Here is a 17715-nt window from a genome sequence, read left to right on the forward strand (position 1 = left end):
TTTTTCCAATGTCTGATTTGCATGCCATGGTTCAGATGCTCCTAAGCTGCTGCAATGGTGATAATACATGCTTATCATCTTAATCCACCTTCCATGTTTCAAATTCCTGTCGCTTTTTTTTTTAAGAAAACTTTGAATTACTCAAGCGTATTGCAGAATTTGCGAAACAAAATTTGAAGAACTGTGTTTATCATTGGTAGAAACATCCCATGAAACAACCTCCTTCCTCTCCCTACTGCGGCCAAGATTGGCCAGCTTGTGTAGAAGAAACTCTCTAGGTTAATGATGTCATCAACTATCGATATACATCACTGGTAAGATCAAGATAGCATATTTATGAGATTTAATCAATCTAAATGATCGAATTGTTGGGCCAATCGCATGCCCTTCCTGTAGGCCTGCCTGCAATCAATGCTTCTCCCTCCGCCTTTACAAATTCCTGTTGTTAGTATCTGTTTAAGAGACTGTTTCTTGTGTTCTGATCTCAGAGCAATGGGCCGAAGTATCAGACATAAAATAACTATATCAATCAAATTAATGACCAAAGAGCTCAAGAAGTTATAATTAGCAAGAACTAAGCGTCATAACGTAAGTTTCTACAATGCATACATGTTATAACATAAACTGCAAGATGAGAGCACGCCAACCATCTCAGACCCACTGCCTTCACGTTGTATTACCCTCGTGCAAATCCTGGTCCATAAACAAAACCTATGAGAGGAATGCTTGATATGGATCATGAGAGGACTCCTTTCTTTCTCTTCAGTCATAAAAAGTACATTCTTCTCAGTTTTATATCTGCCCCGGCTAACTCTGTTTTTATGGATCAATTTTTCAATCAGCTACTTTATGAAGGTGGTGGGACTTCCCAATTCTGTGGCAAGGGCCCGATATCGTGTATAATCTCTCTGTGGCAAGACCAAACAAGTTTGATTGCTTCTGGGGTGCCAATTCCTGCACCTCTGGGATCGCCAGCTGGGCCAAACCTACAGTGTTAAACCATTGCCATTATGATACTGTGAGTTTCACAGCCTAAAATGAAGTAAATTTGATGCTACTAATTTCCAATCACCAGTGGTTCTGTGGAGCTCCAGTGGTCCTTGCCCTGATTCCAGCATATGTCGTCCCATTCACCGACTTCCCAAGCACTTCCTGCATGGATGCAAAAGGGGGTACATCAAATACCAAGAGTTACAACACATTACTTTGGTATTACGACGTAAAAAGATTAAGAACCTTTGTCCACTCAATTAGATCTCTCATCAAAATTTCTGATTATGTGATGATGAACAGTTCCAACTTACACAACATCCAAAACATAGCATTGTGGGGAAAAAAAAATGAAATAAAATAAAAAACTACAGTTATGAACTACCATATAAGTTGCAGTTTTAAACTTTTAATTTTCCAAATAAATAAATGAACAGGGACTGATGTGGTTCAGCATACCAAGCAAATGCAGTGATGGACAGGAGATCAAGTGCTAAAGGGAAGCTCTGTCAATGAAACATAAAGGGAAAGAAAATCCAAAGGCATTGCTGAAGTGATAGAATCTGGCTTCTTCTAAGGATTGGGATAACTAACAGCCATAATTATTAAAAGGTTGAAAACATTTACTTCAACTTAGCAAATTTGCTTTGCAGCTATAGCCTTCCTTAACAAAATGTGAGACCTTTAGGGACCTAGTAGTCTAGGTGGATCATAATAATACTTATTGAATCCTGTGCCCTAAGATTGTATAACTTATTCTCCAAAAGAAAATGGCATCATTTACAAGCTCCTTTAATCATGCTACAATCTGTCAAAGCTTTACTCGGTAAGAAGTCAATCAGAAGACATGAATAAAATCCAAATCAAATTGATCAAACACATATTCCATAAAAAGTGACTAGGTTTGTGGATATTTATATCAGTACTTGAACATATAAGAAAATATAGCCCACAACAGTTTCAGACAGTTGCAAATCTTACCTGCAGGAACAATGGATCATTTGAGACCACAGCAGCTGTTAAATGTGCATGCATCCTCTCACAAGCATTCAACACCTCAGTGAGCTGATCATGCTTGTAGTAAGTGATAATCTGGGTGAGAAGAGTCATCAGTGAGTTTTAATTGTAGCTGTGGTTCCAATAAAAACAACTCCAAATAAAATATTTACAGATACAAAATGAATTTCTCTTATTTAAAATGGAAGTACAGGAGAAAAAATATAAAGCATATTTTTTCCTGAATCCATATTTCAGCTGTTCAATCAGCAAGTGAAAGAACAATAATGAGCTCCAAATTGGACATGCTTTAGACTCATCAACCATTCCCTTTCTCCCTTGATTTATCTATATTGGTGGTAACTCAGAGATAAGAATAGCGACTTATGTGAGGGAGCAGTTGCAATTAAATGATGAGACTTTGTAGAATTTCTTGATTGAAAGCCAAAAAAGAAAAGATGGATTTTCAATGTGTGCTAAGAGTTCTTGCCCACAAAAGTCATGTAGTGAGAACTTTTCTAGATGCGTGAAAAAAATAACTACAGTGGACTCATCACCATGGCCATCATTATTATCTAGACCATTTTACCTCAAATGCATCGTCAGTTTTAGACCACTAGTCAAATATTTCACAAACAAACTGAGAAAATTCCTAAGCCCGTTGTAACTAGACAAGATGGTGCCCATTGTCTAGCCATGAAAATTTCAGGTCAGAGAGGAACTTATCTGAAAGCAAAACCTAATGCAGATATAAAGCTTTAAAAGGCTTGAGTTATGGAATAAGGTGGAAACAGAAAACTTCACCACAAGTAATAATGTTCATGATAAAAATAAAACAATGAAGCACAACCATGCTTTAATATCCATTATTCTAAATCACAATTGAGAAATTTTACCCTGGAGTAAAATTAAAGGTACACTCTTTTAACTTTAACATTTACCTGGAAGGGGCCAAAAATTTCTTTTGTAACAAGCTCGAAGTTATCAGGTTTAAGTATTTCTGCTAAAGGAACAAAAACAGCTGTTGGTTTCAGTGCACCATAAATTTTTGGAATAGAATGATTCTCCAACTCTTCACCACCAAAAAGTAGTTCAGATCCTGGAATCTTAAGCAACTTCTGGATATGTTCCAGCATGCTTTCTGTTGTGACCTGTGTGAACAAGACAATTCCTTAGAATTTAATATCTCATGATAAAGCAAATAAAAGATAGAAGATATTTTGACCCAACAGACTCAGTGTATATACATATCAAAATCATATGCACCCGACAAATATAAAAAAATTCAATTTAATTGTTTTGAAATATATTCAATTATGTTGTTTTGGAACAAGAAAAAGCTTGTCTTGCTTGGACCAAAGCTTGCTTGAACAAAAGCTTATCTTCTTGTACTCTAGGACACTTGTCTTGCTGAAACCTCAATGATTTTTTGCAGATAGCATAGGTATTGGTGATCATGATAATATTTGCATGTAGGAACAGCGCTAAAGAGGAGAGTTAAGCTATCCACCTCATATATATAGTAGAATGTGTAGTAAAATGACTGCTTTGCTTCTTCTATTGCAGATTGAGGAGATGCTATCTTAGAACATAATCAATTATTCAATTATAGAACAAGCAATGGCTTTCACTAGGTATGAGAGCCTTGAGTACACAACTTCTGTAGTGGCATAACCAGACGACTCTTGACTCACTTAACTAACTCGCTAATGCACATGAATATCGATTCATAGTTGTTACTAACGCCCTTGCTTACAAGCTTCTTGGCTGTTGTTCTCCTAGCAACCTCTGATAGCTTCCGTATTAAATTGCTTACACTAATTTTCACTGAGATGACATTCAATTGTTATATCTACAACGTCTCTAATCCACCTTTACCTAAAATATCCAGAATATTTTTATGCCACATAACCTTAACCCTTAGCGGAGTGCTCCTGCCTGCACCGAATATCTTAATCCACTTACTGCAAGTACCATTTGTCTCTTATCTTGAATAGCAACCTACATTCAAGTGAAGAAAACTAAAAATTTATAGTAAATCTTACACAAATATAAACACAAAGTACGGCATGAGTTATTTCCTTTAGGTTTGTATTGGAGAAAGAGCTAGTAGAGTCAATAACTAATTATCATAAACCATAGGACACAAAATTAATTCCAATTGAGAAACAAAATTTTGATATTTTAGAAGGCATGTGAATTAAAAATAGCTTGACTTATTTTCTGGCTAAAAAAAATTATACACCATGTTAAGGAACTGCAAATCCCAAAAAGTTTAATTAAGGAAGAAACTTATTACGAATGAACTCAAATATTGTTGATAAAGGTCTATTCCAGATTCAACGTTGTGCTGCATTTGCTAATTAATGTTAAGTTGAAAGACAATTTATCTGCTATGAATATCAAACTAGCACACTTACAGTAAGAACAGGGCCAATAGTTAAATCCTGCAGCTTTCGTCGCCCAGCAAGAAGTTGCATTTTAGACAGTAGCTCACTGGAAGCCCAATTCTGCAAACGAAAATGGAAAATTTTCCAACTTGTGAGATATAGGTAAAACAAGAGTCTTTGATTTAAACTATAGCATGTCAATCTAAATTTTTTTATGCAAGCAAGCTATGGTATATCATAAATTTCACAAAATTAAGAAGTATAGACTAGAGAAAAATTGCAATTTACTAAAGCTGCATATTAGTTTTTATTTAATAATATAATGAAGTGATTTGTTAATGTCTTGATTAACCTTCTTGTCATTAAGAAAATGCTACAGTTACATGGCACAAGAATCTTGATGCCTTTTTAGCATGGCACAAAATTGTGTTGTGTTCACCTGTATGCCTTATGCAGGCAATCATAGACCAGAAATTGGCAGTCATATGTTGGCACCTCCAACAGGTTGACATGGCTTTTATTGATAGCTTTCTAGCAGTTGTATCAAGTTTCAACATATCCCATTACATGACAATCATAACAGCAATCCTTGCATTAAAGTTAAGATGACAAATGGCACCTCATGAATGAATAGAATTGACTGAGCAGAGCACTTTTGGCCACTACAAGCATAAGCATCTTGATCGCATACCCATGCAACATAATCAACCTGCCAGAATGATAAACAGCCGATAAGTGGCTTTACATATGCAAGTGACATCCATATGAAAGGTGGCTTTAGCTATAAACTAACAAACCTCTTGAACATCTGGACCAAGGATTTTCCAATCATAACCTGCATCTTCCAATTTAATGCGGCCTTTCAAGTCCACAGCTAAACTTTCAGCTACTCGTGAACTCCCAGTAAAAAGTGTCATTTGTGGCTTTGCCTGGTTGTACAAAGCACAAAGATATAAAACATTCCAATTAGAACAGGAGAAATACCAACAAGCTTGTAAATATAATTATAGAAAATTCAAAATGTTTTAACAGTCAGCAAGCGGACTCCCCATTCATTATATTTCTGGTAGTATTCAACTAAAATTTAGATCAAATATCTGAAAGCTAATTTAACAATTTGACAAAATGGGAACTCAGACAAACAGTAAAAGTTCAGGTGTGTTTAGCATTACAATGAACTATAAAAATTCCTTTAGGAAAACGCAAACCTCTCGCAAAAGTTTATTCATTGTTTTACCATCCGAGTTGATGAAGTCAACATCCTCTCTAGGTAACCCACAATCATGAAGCAATCGAAGCATTTGCTCCATCACAATGCTCACCTGTAGCAACCAAAATTTCCCATCAGTTGTGCAAAATACAAATGGTCAGAATAGTCAAATTAAAAGCAAAGGAAAACATTAGCATCAGCAAGACATGATAAAACAGGCAATAATGACATCTTGATGCTGGAGGTAACAGATCTCAAATGTGTCCAAGCTACCACTAAAAACTGTGACTGCAACTTACCAACAAGGAAACCAACCATTCAAAAAAATTAAGAAGAAAGATGGAATCATGGAACCATTCAGCCTGTCAAGCCAATGACATTATGTTGAAAAAAAAAAGAAAAAAATTTAATTTGAATCCAAGAATAAAGCAACATGGCTTTGGCTGAGACATGGCATAATGTGCCAAATATAGTTCAGTTTAATGATACTCCAAATAAAATTTGAAATATGTCATACATCAGTTGAATGATCATTATTATGGATCTTACTGCCTCAACTAAATTGTGTGTTATCTAAATCCACATGCAATCTATTTCCCAAATTGGAGCAAAAGGAAAGTGAGCTGAGCTTGACACCATAGGCAAGCTTTTTTCGAGAAAGAACTTACTGAGTTGATATGACAACCCAATCTCCCACATCACCAGGTGATGTTGAATTGTTGGTATCTACAGAATATATAGATAGACTGAATCCTGATAACTCAGCAAATCACATGGATAAGATCAGTTTAAGTATAAGTTACTACATCAGTCGATACATTGAATTCTGACACTTGGAACAGAGCCAAACCTAGGACCGCAAATGTGTCCACTAATGAGCCAGAATAAATGTGCTACCTGTGAAGCACAACATAAAGTGGAGCAACCACTATCATGTTATCCTTCCCACATGTCTAACATGGACTACTGGTTTAGGCCATGGGGATTGAGTGTGTTTCTTTGTGCATGGACCTTGACTAGTATACTAGGCTAAATACTTAGCCACTGACATATATTATTGGATTGTTCCAACCAAGGATTTAAATTTCAATTCGATATTGGTTTTGGTGATCAGTTGGGCTGATATGGTACTAGGATACTAGGCAATATGCTGATTTGTAACATACGCTATCACCAGAAAAAATAATCTATAGAGTCTGGTACTAGTCATTGATTGAATTGGTAAATACTGGTTAGTACATAATGGTCAAACAAGTATTTGAGATTTTCAATACAACTAAGTCCTAGAAATATTGATGTTGTAGCAGCTGAGAAATTCAAAGAGGCATCTGTTCAAACAAAGAAATTTTATTAACATTACCTTGCTATCAACTTTAATAATTGGTTTATTGCCCATGTATAGTGCACCCATTAGTTGCAATACGGGAATCTCCAATGGGAAATTGAAAGGCGTAATTATAGCAACCTGTTGAAATTCAAAAATAAAAATTTCTAGATTTCTTTTCTGTAACAATATGTGAATTAAACAGACAAATAAATAATCACAATATTTAGTGTAAAATTCAAAAAGGTTAATACAGGTTTAACCACACAGGCACTAGCATGTATTTTGTCTTTACAGTAAAAAAGCATGCGACATGCATACCAGTAAAACGATAACCATCTCTATGTATTATAACTTAATGCATGTGGATAGGCATTTAACTTATACTTTTCCTCGATGAACACACATGCATTTACATTATTGCATGAAGGGAATGATAATTATTGTACTACACATCTCAGATAACCTCCTAAACAGAACTTTGATTGTTCATTTCTTTAGTAACAGAAATCTCTTTTAATGAATACTTCTTATAATATGGATGTAGCATGTAAGATTGAAACCACAGAGATTCCAAGGCACTAGAGGTTTCCAGTATAAATTTCAACAATTTAAAGAATTAGGTTATTCAATTAAATTAGTTCCAAAGCAGAGAGATAGTCACAATGCATCAGATGTATTATCATTGACCATTATCACCCTCTGATATATTTTTTGCCTTTGAAATACTTCTTCGCAAGAAGAAAATCACATGAACTAAAATGAGGACTAAAACCAGAAATAAGTTAATATGTACATAGGTAAAAAAGAACTGTGACAATAATGCAGTCGTATAGCAGATAACAGTATAGACCGACAAAATTTAGAGAATTTTCATAGTTTTTCATAGTCAAATACCTTCACAAGCAACACCCTAATTTCATAAACCACTGGAAGTATGTATTTTCATATGAAGGTGTCCTAAAAGGATGCATTTGTTGTTGTTTGTAGATCAGGCAACAGTAGGTCATTAATTAAAAGAAGTATTCATTCATGGAAAATTGTGAGGTTCATGTGGACCAACATCTAGAGATGCAGCTCTAAATCTGATTCCATAAGCCACATAGTTTTCCTATCTGAAACAGGGTTTTATAGAAAACAAGAATGTTTGCTAACAATAGGCTTTCAGGATTTGACAATAGTGCCATGGACTACAAATACCCTATTACTTAATCAGGAACAACACATGGATATGCAAAATAAAGTTCTCACTTTAAAACTTTTAGAAGAAGGCAATAATATTGCATAGATAACTGTATTTGGAAGAACAAAAATCATAGTGGATGTATATTAGAGAATCAGTAGAGGAATATCAAACATAAGGCACTACCGAGTTTTAAATTACTGTTGGGATTTCTTAAAATTGACAGGCTTCAATGACATTTAGTTGAATCTTGACATGATTTATTTAGCTTAACAGATATGCTTGGATGATTAGAATTACTGTTTTTAAGGTTCCTGGATTTGATCAGGTTGATAAGCTCTTGAAGACTTTCAGCCAAACAAATCACTTAATGAAATCTCTAATGGAAGTTATGTGTCGTTCAATTAAATGATACAGTCATAATATCCTCTCACTTTATGATGCCAAATATAAGGCAATGTCAGGGCAATCAGGACTCAAATTTTGGGCCTCACCAAGACACCAAAGATAGAACATTTGATAAACATTAGCAAGATGAAAATAGTACTCTTGCAATGGATCCTTAAAACTGTAGCTTAAATCACCAATACAAGTTTTGCAAAAAATGAGAACTCACAGCATAAGCCATTCTTATGCTCCTTGTCCATAATTTTCCCAAGTCCTAAAATTTCCAACAATTCCAACTCATGCTCCTGTCACTGACCATCTATAAAGTACAGACATGGACATGACAGGATCGATGTGGCTGTAGCAAATTGTTATAGATCTATATTTATTTTTAACATTTGATATATGAAAATAATTATGACCCTCATATGTACCTTATAAGTAGAAATAACAATCACTCACAAAGTACCACAAATTTACATTTAAAAGATTAAAATATTAAGAGTCAGAATAAGCTGAACATCTGAAATATATACATTGTTTAAGATCGACATGTCTAGAAGCCTTATATAGATCGCATGGTTCTGGCATTAATATCATGTAATGACAGAGGAATATAGATAATTCACTAGTTCTCATGTGTTTTGAACTTTGAAGTGTCCAACTTAAGAAGCGTCTGACAAGCATTGATATCTGAGAGGGACACAAGAACACGTGTCTGAGCTTTATAACTAACAATGCTTTTTTTTCCAAAATTGTAAAGCAATACAGGATAGCCTTCTTATGAGTCCCATACAAAGGAGACCTGCTAACTCAAACAGGAGAAATAGAGAAGCCTTACAGGACCATATGGCCATCGATAGCCATGGCTCTGCTGCCCAAGGTGGTTGCCTGGTACTGCAAATGATCGAGCTAGGAACCGCACCTGTCATATCAGAAAGAAATGATTAAAACTGATGGCAGTTAATGATTGCAGACTGCATCCTATTTGAAAGGAAAAAAAAATATGAGCAGATGATCCAAACAGAACAGCAGATTTTTAAAAAGTCTAAACCTTCTGTTTGTACCTGGTCTCCAGAAAAATTCTCCAAAAATTTTTGGGTTACATTGACTTCACCAAGAGCTTGGTTATAACTCTTCGGTGATACTCTTTGGATAAGCCTTGCAAAAAATTCTGAAACCTAATATTATACACAAGAATCAAGCATATAAATATATGACTTAACTATCCAAAGCTTCATCCTGAATGTCCACTGACCATCACACATATTTAAAAAATAAAACTACCGAAAAAAATTATCATTTATATTCAAAAAGAATGTACCTGAGGTTGAGCGAGCATCTGTGCAGCTTTTGCAGATACATCACCATATAGCAAGTATCTACACGAAATTAGAACAAAAATCAGCAAGTAAAGAAAGGAAAAAAAAGGAAAGAAAGAAGTGACCATGCTTAAAGCGAACAAGAAAATCAGATGAAACTAGACAAATAGATCTTTTTTCTTTTTCTGTCTCAATAATTCAAAAGAAGCAGACATGCAACTTTTAAGTAAAGCACTTCCAATGAAAAAAAGTTCAAAAAGCAAGCAGGATTCTTGTAAATGTATTTTAAGTACAAAGCACAACATTCAGATTATTCAACGCAGAAGAGCATATAAACATTTAATGATAGGCTAAAAATTTGTCAAGTACACATCATCATATAGGGTAGCTATAGAATACAACTCAAAAACAAGAAGGCTGTGACAAATAGTTCCACAAAAGGAATGGATGGTGGATTGTGTTGGTATATAAGGCCAGATGCTAGTAAACTTAAAACCATATTTCCCAAAATTCTTTTGCCCAAGATATTAGTATTAGATCCATCAAACCTCATATACTAACAAAATCCAACATCCATTATAAGGTAACCTTGTGAACCACTTGATCTGAAGTCTGAACCAATATGGGTCAAGATGGGGGCTTTCTTGAACCCCATAGGTCAATTTTAGAACATGCATGGTGGGCCTTGACCAAGGCATCAAGCCATTGAGTGCAGAAGGTTGTGATACCCAAATTAGCTTTGTACTGGATACAAATGATTAATGGTCTTCCTATATAGGATCAGATGGTTCTACTACCTGTAAGAATTTTGGACAACTTTGCATAAATTTCATTTTATCCCAATCACTGGGCAAGTAGGCCTAAGAATTTTGAACAACTTTGTATAAATTTCATTTATCCCAATCACTAGGCAAGTAGGCCTATCATATTAGACTATGACAAAGGCACCATGGGATTTTACAAAATTTTATCATATTCAGTCAAATTAACCTGGATGGCTACATAAAAAACATAAAAAATCTTATGATACTGTGACAAATTTTAGTCCCTCAAGCAAAACAAAGTATTAAAAATCATAAAAAGATCAAACCCTGTGGTTTATGGATCAAGATGATCTATGAAACAAACAGACTAAACTTGTTTAAATGTAAAACAACTAACAAATTCCACTGGTAAACAGTAAATTTAAGATAGATGGAAGAGAATATCTTTTGAAAGAATAAGTTACAATATTTTTCTGAATTTGCAAGGTTGTAGAGGTGATAAAAAATATTGTTACAAACATGTGACTGAATCTATGTACTGAACTTCAAGTAGCATGAAATAACCATGTTATTATGCAGTAGTTATAAAACTTATTCCAAATTTCATTAATTTACTAAGAAAACAAACCTATCTTGAGCTCTAAATGGATTGTGGAGCCCATACTTGGGGCACCTGCATAAGCTGTGCACAAATGGCTGCAAAAAGCAAGTGAAACAATTAGATCTGATACCACAAGAGATTAGTTCCAGGAAGTATGATACCCGGAAGTAGGATGAATACCCAATAATTATTCCAAACTGATTCCCATATATACTAATGAAGGTCAAATGAGGATATATTGCACTAAGCACAGCTAAATGGCAAGGATCCATGTAACCGAACCCAACATATGTTTTTTTCTCTTTGCATAGCTAGGAAGAAAATGTGCTGCAGGGCCATAAATGCTGCATACCTCAATTTCTGCTTCCTGAACATCAGCAACTTTAATGAAAGGACTGCCATTTAAGGGATCAAGAAGCCAATTCCAACCAGAAGATACCTTCCATTCACCTTGAACTAAACAAAATCATCAAACCATGCCAAGTTATCCATCTATGCAACAGAGTTTCATTTAAAGACTTAAACAACTGAGTGCATGCCACAGAAACAGAGAATTGTTCTACATCTACAACTGCAACCTACTAAGCACTAGAACAAAGCCATAATAAACTATTATGGAACCAAAGCAAACTGAAAGTTCTTTTCACAGGGAGCAAATAATTACTGCAGTTAAGAACATTGAGAAGTGAAATGTTTAGACTTTACATAATAAATTATTTTACATACTTTCTATTGTAATAACTAAGAATAAAGCTTTACCCCTAGCAAGAGTACTCAATATTACTGAAGCATGTCTTTATAAAGAGGTATCCTTTTTACAAAAAAAATTGTCTGAGTATGAGCTAGAATTATTCCCCCATAAGTGTGTATAAACATGTTCATAATGTCCATAGCTGTTAACCGAAAAATGATGATGAACAACTTGACATAAGCTTTTACCAATCCAATTTCGATCATCACTTTTTAACATTTAGAGAAAGCACGTTTCAAAATGTTGAAACTCAGAAGACTTTGTCAAGCATCCCAGTCTGTGCTTCTATAAAAACCTGCTCCTTAATTACTATAAAATCATATTTCAACTTTCTTGGAAACAAATATAGTAAGCATTTGAATACATCCGAGATGACAGCAACGTACCCAAGTTCTTTACTTCTGCTGGGTGGGAACTTGAAATAGCATCGACTGTCACTGTAGCAAAAGATGTTGAGTGTAGGGTTCTGCTGATGTTGAAAATTAAATGAATCAGAGACAGGACTTGATAATCAACATCAATAACCATCAAATTAAAAGAGTAAGTTAGATACACAACAAAATCGCCAAACAACTGAATCAGGAACATTCTAATGAAGAAACCCTACGGAGAAGCATACATCATAAGTCAATGCTCCAACAAAATCCAGCACCGATGATTCGATGTCTGTGACCAAACTTTCTAGTTGGGCAGCACCGTAAACAAAATCAGAACTTCTTTCAAGAAAATAAACAACCTAATCTAGAACAGTAGGTTGACCAAAATCAATCCACAAGAAAACTATCCAAGCTCAAATTCGCTCTCATAGCAATGGGATAAAGCCCAGGAGGCTGCTCTAAACGATCCAAGTTTGCATAAAGGCAAAAATCTTGACCGAATTCCATGATCAGAGACCTAAACCCTAAGGAACAGAAAACAAACTGACACAGAGAATTGATACCTCAAAGCATTGAGGAACAAGCCCGAGCCCGCTCGCTGCGCTCTGGCCGTGACCCCTATTGCGAATGGCAACCGATGCATGATGGGATACCGAGAGGCGCTATAGAATTCTCGGAGAGATGAATCGATAGATCTCGATCTCGATCTCGATCGAGAGAGAGAGAGAGAGAGAGAGAGTTGCAACGAACAAGCAAGGAAGGCTTTTATCGCGGCTGGTGATCCTTCGACGGGCGTGCAAGAAGAGATGTCCGTGTCAGGTTATGCACTTTTCTAGAGAGTGTTTTACTCCGAAACGGCAAGATTTTTTAATGTCAAAAGCTTATGCAACGATTAATATGTATATATACAGCAAATAATAATGATATAAATTTCTAAGTGCGATTTTTCAAGAAAATATTCATATTTACGTATTTTTCAAAAAAGTAAATAATACTCTTAATTTACAAAAAATCCAAAATATCCCTAATTTTTTTATTTTTGATTATTTTTTAACTGATGTAGTACTTTCATTTGGTTTCTTTATAGTATTTTTTAATAATATTTATGATATTTTATTGATATATTAAAAATACTATAAATGTTATTTAAAAAATATATAAATAATATTATATCATGCTTCTTTGATTGTCATTACTTATAAACTGTTATAATATCATATTTTTAGGCCTATAATTTGTTTGATTGAGATTAAAAGTATATTTAAATCATTTACAATGTTTTTAAATAAGTTTTATAGTGTTTTTATTATGCTGGCAAAGGCACTATAATAAGTTAAAAACATTATAATAGATCAAAATACTATAACATTCGAGAAAATTTTTGAGGGATAGTTTAAGTATTTTTTTTTTAATTAAGAATACTTTTTGAAAAAATAAAATGGGGGTACAGATTAAAAAGTACTTAAAATATAAATATTTTTTAGGAAAATCATACAATTTTTAAAGCCATAACCCTCTCCATCAAAAATTATAAAATATATTTTTACTTTTAAATTTTGGATATTTAAAAATATTAACCTTTCCAATATTTGTTGTCAACCTAATTTCCATCTTACAAGTAATACCGAATAATAAAAGATATTATTGAATAATATTCAAGATAATACTTACTCAATTGTACCATTCGGAAGTGCAAAGAAATTGAGATGTGATGAGGTAGTCAGTCAGTCATTGCCTTTTTCCTACTAATTATATGAATTTTTAATATAAATTTTAGAATTTTTCAGTAGGGCGCTTTGAAAATTTTCTACGGAGAGCTTTTGAATGAATAAAAAGATGATTTTGCCTTTTAAAAAATTTATGCCCTAACTCTAATCAGGCCTATGCTACCACCATCCCTCACCATCCATCCCTATATGTATAGATGTATACATATATCTATATATATATATATATATATATATATACATATATATATATATATATACATACATATATATATATACATACATATATATATATATACATACATATATATATATACATACATATATATATATACATACATATATATATATATATTTATATATATATATATATGTATAGATGTATACACATGTATAGATGTATACACGTGTATACATGTATACATATATACATGTATACATATATACATATATATATATATATATATATATGTATGTATATGTATATATACATATATATACATATACATACATATACATACATATACATATATATATATATATACATATATATACATATTTATATGTATATATATGTATACATATATATGTATATATATGTATACAAATATATATATATACATATATATATATATATATTCATATATATTTATATATATATGTATGTATGTATATATATACGTATTTATATATATATTTATATATATATGTATATATATATATATGTATATGTATATATGTATATATATATTTATATGTATATACATATACATGTATATATATATTTATATGTATATACATATACATGTATATATGTATTTATATGTATATACATATATATATATATACATATATACATATACATATATACATATATATATATATATACATATATACATATATATATATATATATATATATATACATATATATATATATATATATATATATATATATATATATATATAATCAAAGAAGGTCACTTGGGTGAAAACTAAGTGATGATGATGACTTGTCACTTCTTATAAGAAAGTTTAAAAAAATTTTAAAAGAAATAAAATAAAATAAGACATTAAGAATAAAAGTAAACTCAAAAAGTATCAAATAATATGCTATGAATGCAAGAAGCCGGGGCACTTCAAAAATAAATGTTCCCAAGTGAAGAAGAAACTGTTGAATCTCAATTTTTTATGATAAAACAAATTGATAAGTATTTATGTTTTAATCTGCGTTTTCAGTAGGATGTTTCGATCAAGATGAGATAATTAAAGCAGAAAAAATCATGTTATGCCGAGGGAAAACATGTCAGAAGATTGGATATCGAGCTGGAGGAACGATCGACGTATCGACAGAAGGCTTCAAGCATCGGGCCAAGAAGAGCTGATATTGCACTAAGGATATCGAAGTTGCAGAGTCAATTGACCGATTGGGCAATAGTTCGCAAGAGAGGACGATGCGCCGAAGAATTGGACGAAACATCGAGGGACTAATGACATGCCGGACAATATGATTATATGCTTAGTATTAATTATCTAGATCGAAGTGTGTTTTACATGTGTAGGATTAACTACGAAAGCAAGGCATGAAGTAAAATGAAGTCTCGGAGTCAAGGACGCGATTTCGTTCGGAGTTCGAGAGCTTGTTGGAAGTCCGGACATTCATCGGAAGTTCTGGCGGAACCAACCGAGAAGTCTCAGAGCTTGCTAGAGAAGCTCATCAAAACTCACCAAGAAGATCATCGTGGAGTCTAGGAGCTTGCCGAGAGTCCGCCGGAACATTGCCAAGAGTTCGTCGGAAGCTCGCTGAAAGAATAGATATAGGGACTTGTTTAGCTTAGAATATGTCTTAGGAATTGTAGTTAGCACGTAATTGGGTTTGGATTTGGGCTAACCCAATTAGGGGCCAGCTAGGCCCATGTAAGGACTGTGTTGGGCCCAAATAGTACCCCAAGAAGTTTCACCGACGTGGCATAGTCTTCGAGACTGTGTTAGGCGATTGTATCGCCCTTGGTAGGGTGCCAGGCGGTGGTACCGCCCAGCATTGTATCCCAAGCGGTGGTATCGCCAGACTGTGTGGTAGTACCGCCCAAGGTAGTGTTAGTGTCAGACTGACACTGGGCGGTTGTACCGCCCATACTCGGGAAACCCAGGATGAGATATTTTTAGGCTCCAAATTTGAATTAATTTGAAGCCTATAAATATCCCTCTCATCCCTGGTTAAAACACATAAGTATTGAGAATAAAAAAGTATAGAAATGTTGTTGCAATCTTATGTGAGCTCCTCTCAAAGTTCTAAGTGTTAGAATAGTTGAGAGAGGAGTGAGTGGGGGTGTAAGGGTTATCTCCTAAACCCGATAAAAGGAGAATTGAGTTGTAAAAGGTGGTTGGTCTTCGCCTATTGAAGGAAGACCGATAGTGGATGTCGGTGGCCTTGACGGAAAAGGAATCGACAGAGTGGATGTAGGTCACGACGATCGAACCACTATAAAAATCTGGTTTGCATTTATGTCTTGAGCAATTTACTTTAACTGCAAACCTCATTAATTGCTTACTGCCTTCTATTCATTTACGAACGTGTTTCAAACTTAAGTTTCCGAAATCGATTTTTCATCGGAAATGATTTTTATCGAACGAAGTTTTTTTAAACCAACGTTATTTTACCGCTGCACTAATTCACCCCCCGCCCCCCCGCCCCCCCGCCCCCCCGCCTCTTAGTGCTGGCTCTTGATCCTAATATAAGTATCATGTCCTTCTTGTTCTTTAGAAGGTTGTTCTCAAGTTCATCATGTGTTATACACGTCATTTCATAGGTCATCAAGAACCCAATAAGTTCTTCAAATGGAAAGTTGTTTAGGTCCTTTGCTTCTTGTATTGCCGTTACTTTAGAATCCCAACTTTTTGAAAGAGATCTTAATATATTATTAACAAATTCAAAATTAGAAAAACTTTTACTAAGTGCTTTTAGACTATTGACGATATTCGTAAAATAGGTGTATATGTCTCTAATAGACTCGCTTGGTTTCATGTGAAACAACTCATAGCTATGAACCAAAAGATTAATTTTTGACTCTTTAACCCTACTTGTACTTTCATGTATAACTTCGAATGTGTGCTAAATATCATGTGTAGTTTTGTATATAGAAACTCGATTAAATTCATTTTTATCGAGAGCATAAAATAAAGTATTCATCGCTTTAGCATTCAAGGAAAAAGTCTTCTTTTCCAAATCATTTCATTCGTTCATTGGTTAAGAAGACTTCTAAAAACTACTTTCAACAATGTTCCACAACTCAAAATTCATAAAAAGCAAGAAAATTCTCATTCTAGTTTTCCAATGCATGTAGTCTGTCTCATTAAACATAGGAGGATGAGTGATAGAATGACCCACTTGATTACCGACAAAAGTAATCTCTCTTGGGTTTTAAACCTAATAGAGAGTAACCTGGCTTTGATACCAATTGTCAGGATCAAGTCGGCACTAAGTGTTAGATTATGTGGCCCTATTTAATTAGGTAAGATATATTATAGATATGATTGGATTCTGATTATGGTTATTGACCAATAGAAAAGAAGTTCAATTAAAGTAGGATTCCTTAGGAGATACCCTTGATGAGAAGAACTCTCCTAATAACTTATCCTAGACCCTCTGTTCTCGCCTATAAATATATAGACCTTTAGGGGCTAAGTGCGTATC

The 17715-nt window shown here is 33.9% G+C and overlaps 1 protein-coding gene across 2 annotated transcripts; it reads right to left on the reverse strand.

Moving 5' to 3' along the window:
* Positions 1–512: 512 nt before the first annotated feature.
* On the reverse strand, positions 513–13138 carry LOC103973704 (probable aldehyde dehydrogenase). Of its 2 annotated transcripts, none has more exons than XM_009388343.3 (16): positions 12859–13138; positions 12305–12384; positions 11520–11623; positions 11195–11262; positions 9805–9862; positions 9548–9661; positions 9322–9405; positions 6947–7051; positions 5585–5698; positions 5174–5305; positions 4996–5085; positions 4407–4496; positions 2928–3137; positions 1972–2082; positions 1073–1152; positions 513–986 (listed from the first exon to the last, which is right to left on the reverse strand). In XM_009388343.3, the coding sequence occupies exons 1-16, from the start codon at positions 12936–12938 to the stop codon at positions 848–850; spliced, it is 1659 nt and encodes a 552-aa protein (XP_009386618.2). In that variant the 5' UTR covers positions 12939–13138; the 3' UTR covers positions 513–847. The 2 variants fall into 2 exon arrangements, with proteins under 2 accessions (XP_009386618.2, XP_009386617.2); XM_009388342.3 differs by having other exon boundaries at positions 12305–12387; positions 12859–13125.
* Between the last annotated feature and the right edge of the window lie 4577 nt (positions 13139–17715).

This window comes from Musa acuminata, chromosome BXJ3-1 (genome assembly GCF_036884655.1).
Source record: "Musa acuminata AAA Group cultivar baxijiao chromosome BXJ3-1, Cavendish_Baxijiao_AAA, whole genome shotgun sequence".
In the NCBI taxonomy this organism is placed as follows: Eukaryota; Viridiplantae; Streptophyta; class Magnoliopsida; order Zingiberales; family Musaceae; genus Musa; species Musa acuminata.

What these genes read in the sequence shown, in the direction of transcription:
- LOC103973704 (XM_009388342.3), bottom strand. Translation starts at nt 12,938, where the DNA reads ATGCATCGGTTGCCATTCGCAATAGGGGTCACGGCCAGAGCGCAGCGA. An exon ending in AGATGCTCGCTCAACCTCAG is followed by an intron (nt 9,662 to 9,804) that starts GTACATTCTTTT and finishes GTATAATATTAG; the next exon opens with GTTTCAGAATTTTTTGCAAG. An exon ending in CTATTGGCCCTGTTCTTACT is followed by an intron (nt 3,138 to 4,406) that starts GTAAGTGTGCTA and finishes TTGTTCACACAG; the next exon opens with GTCACAACAGAAAGCATGCT.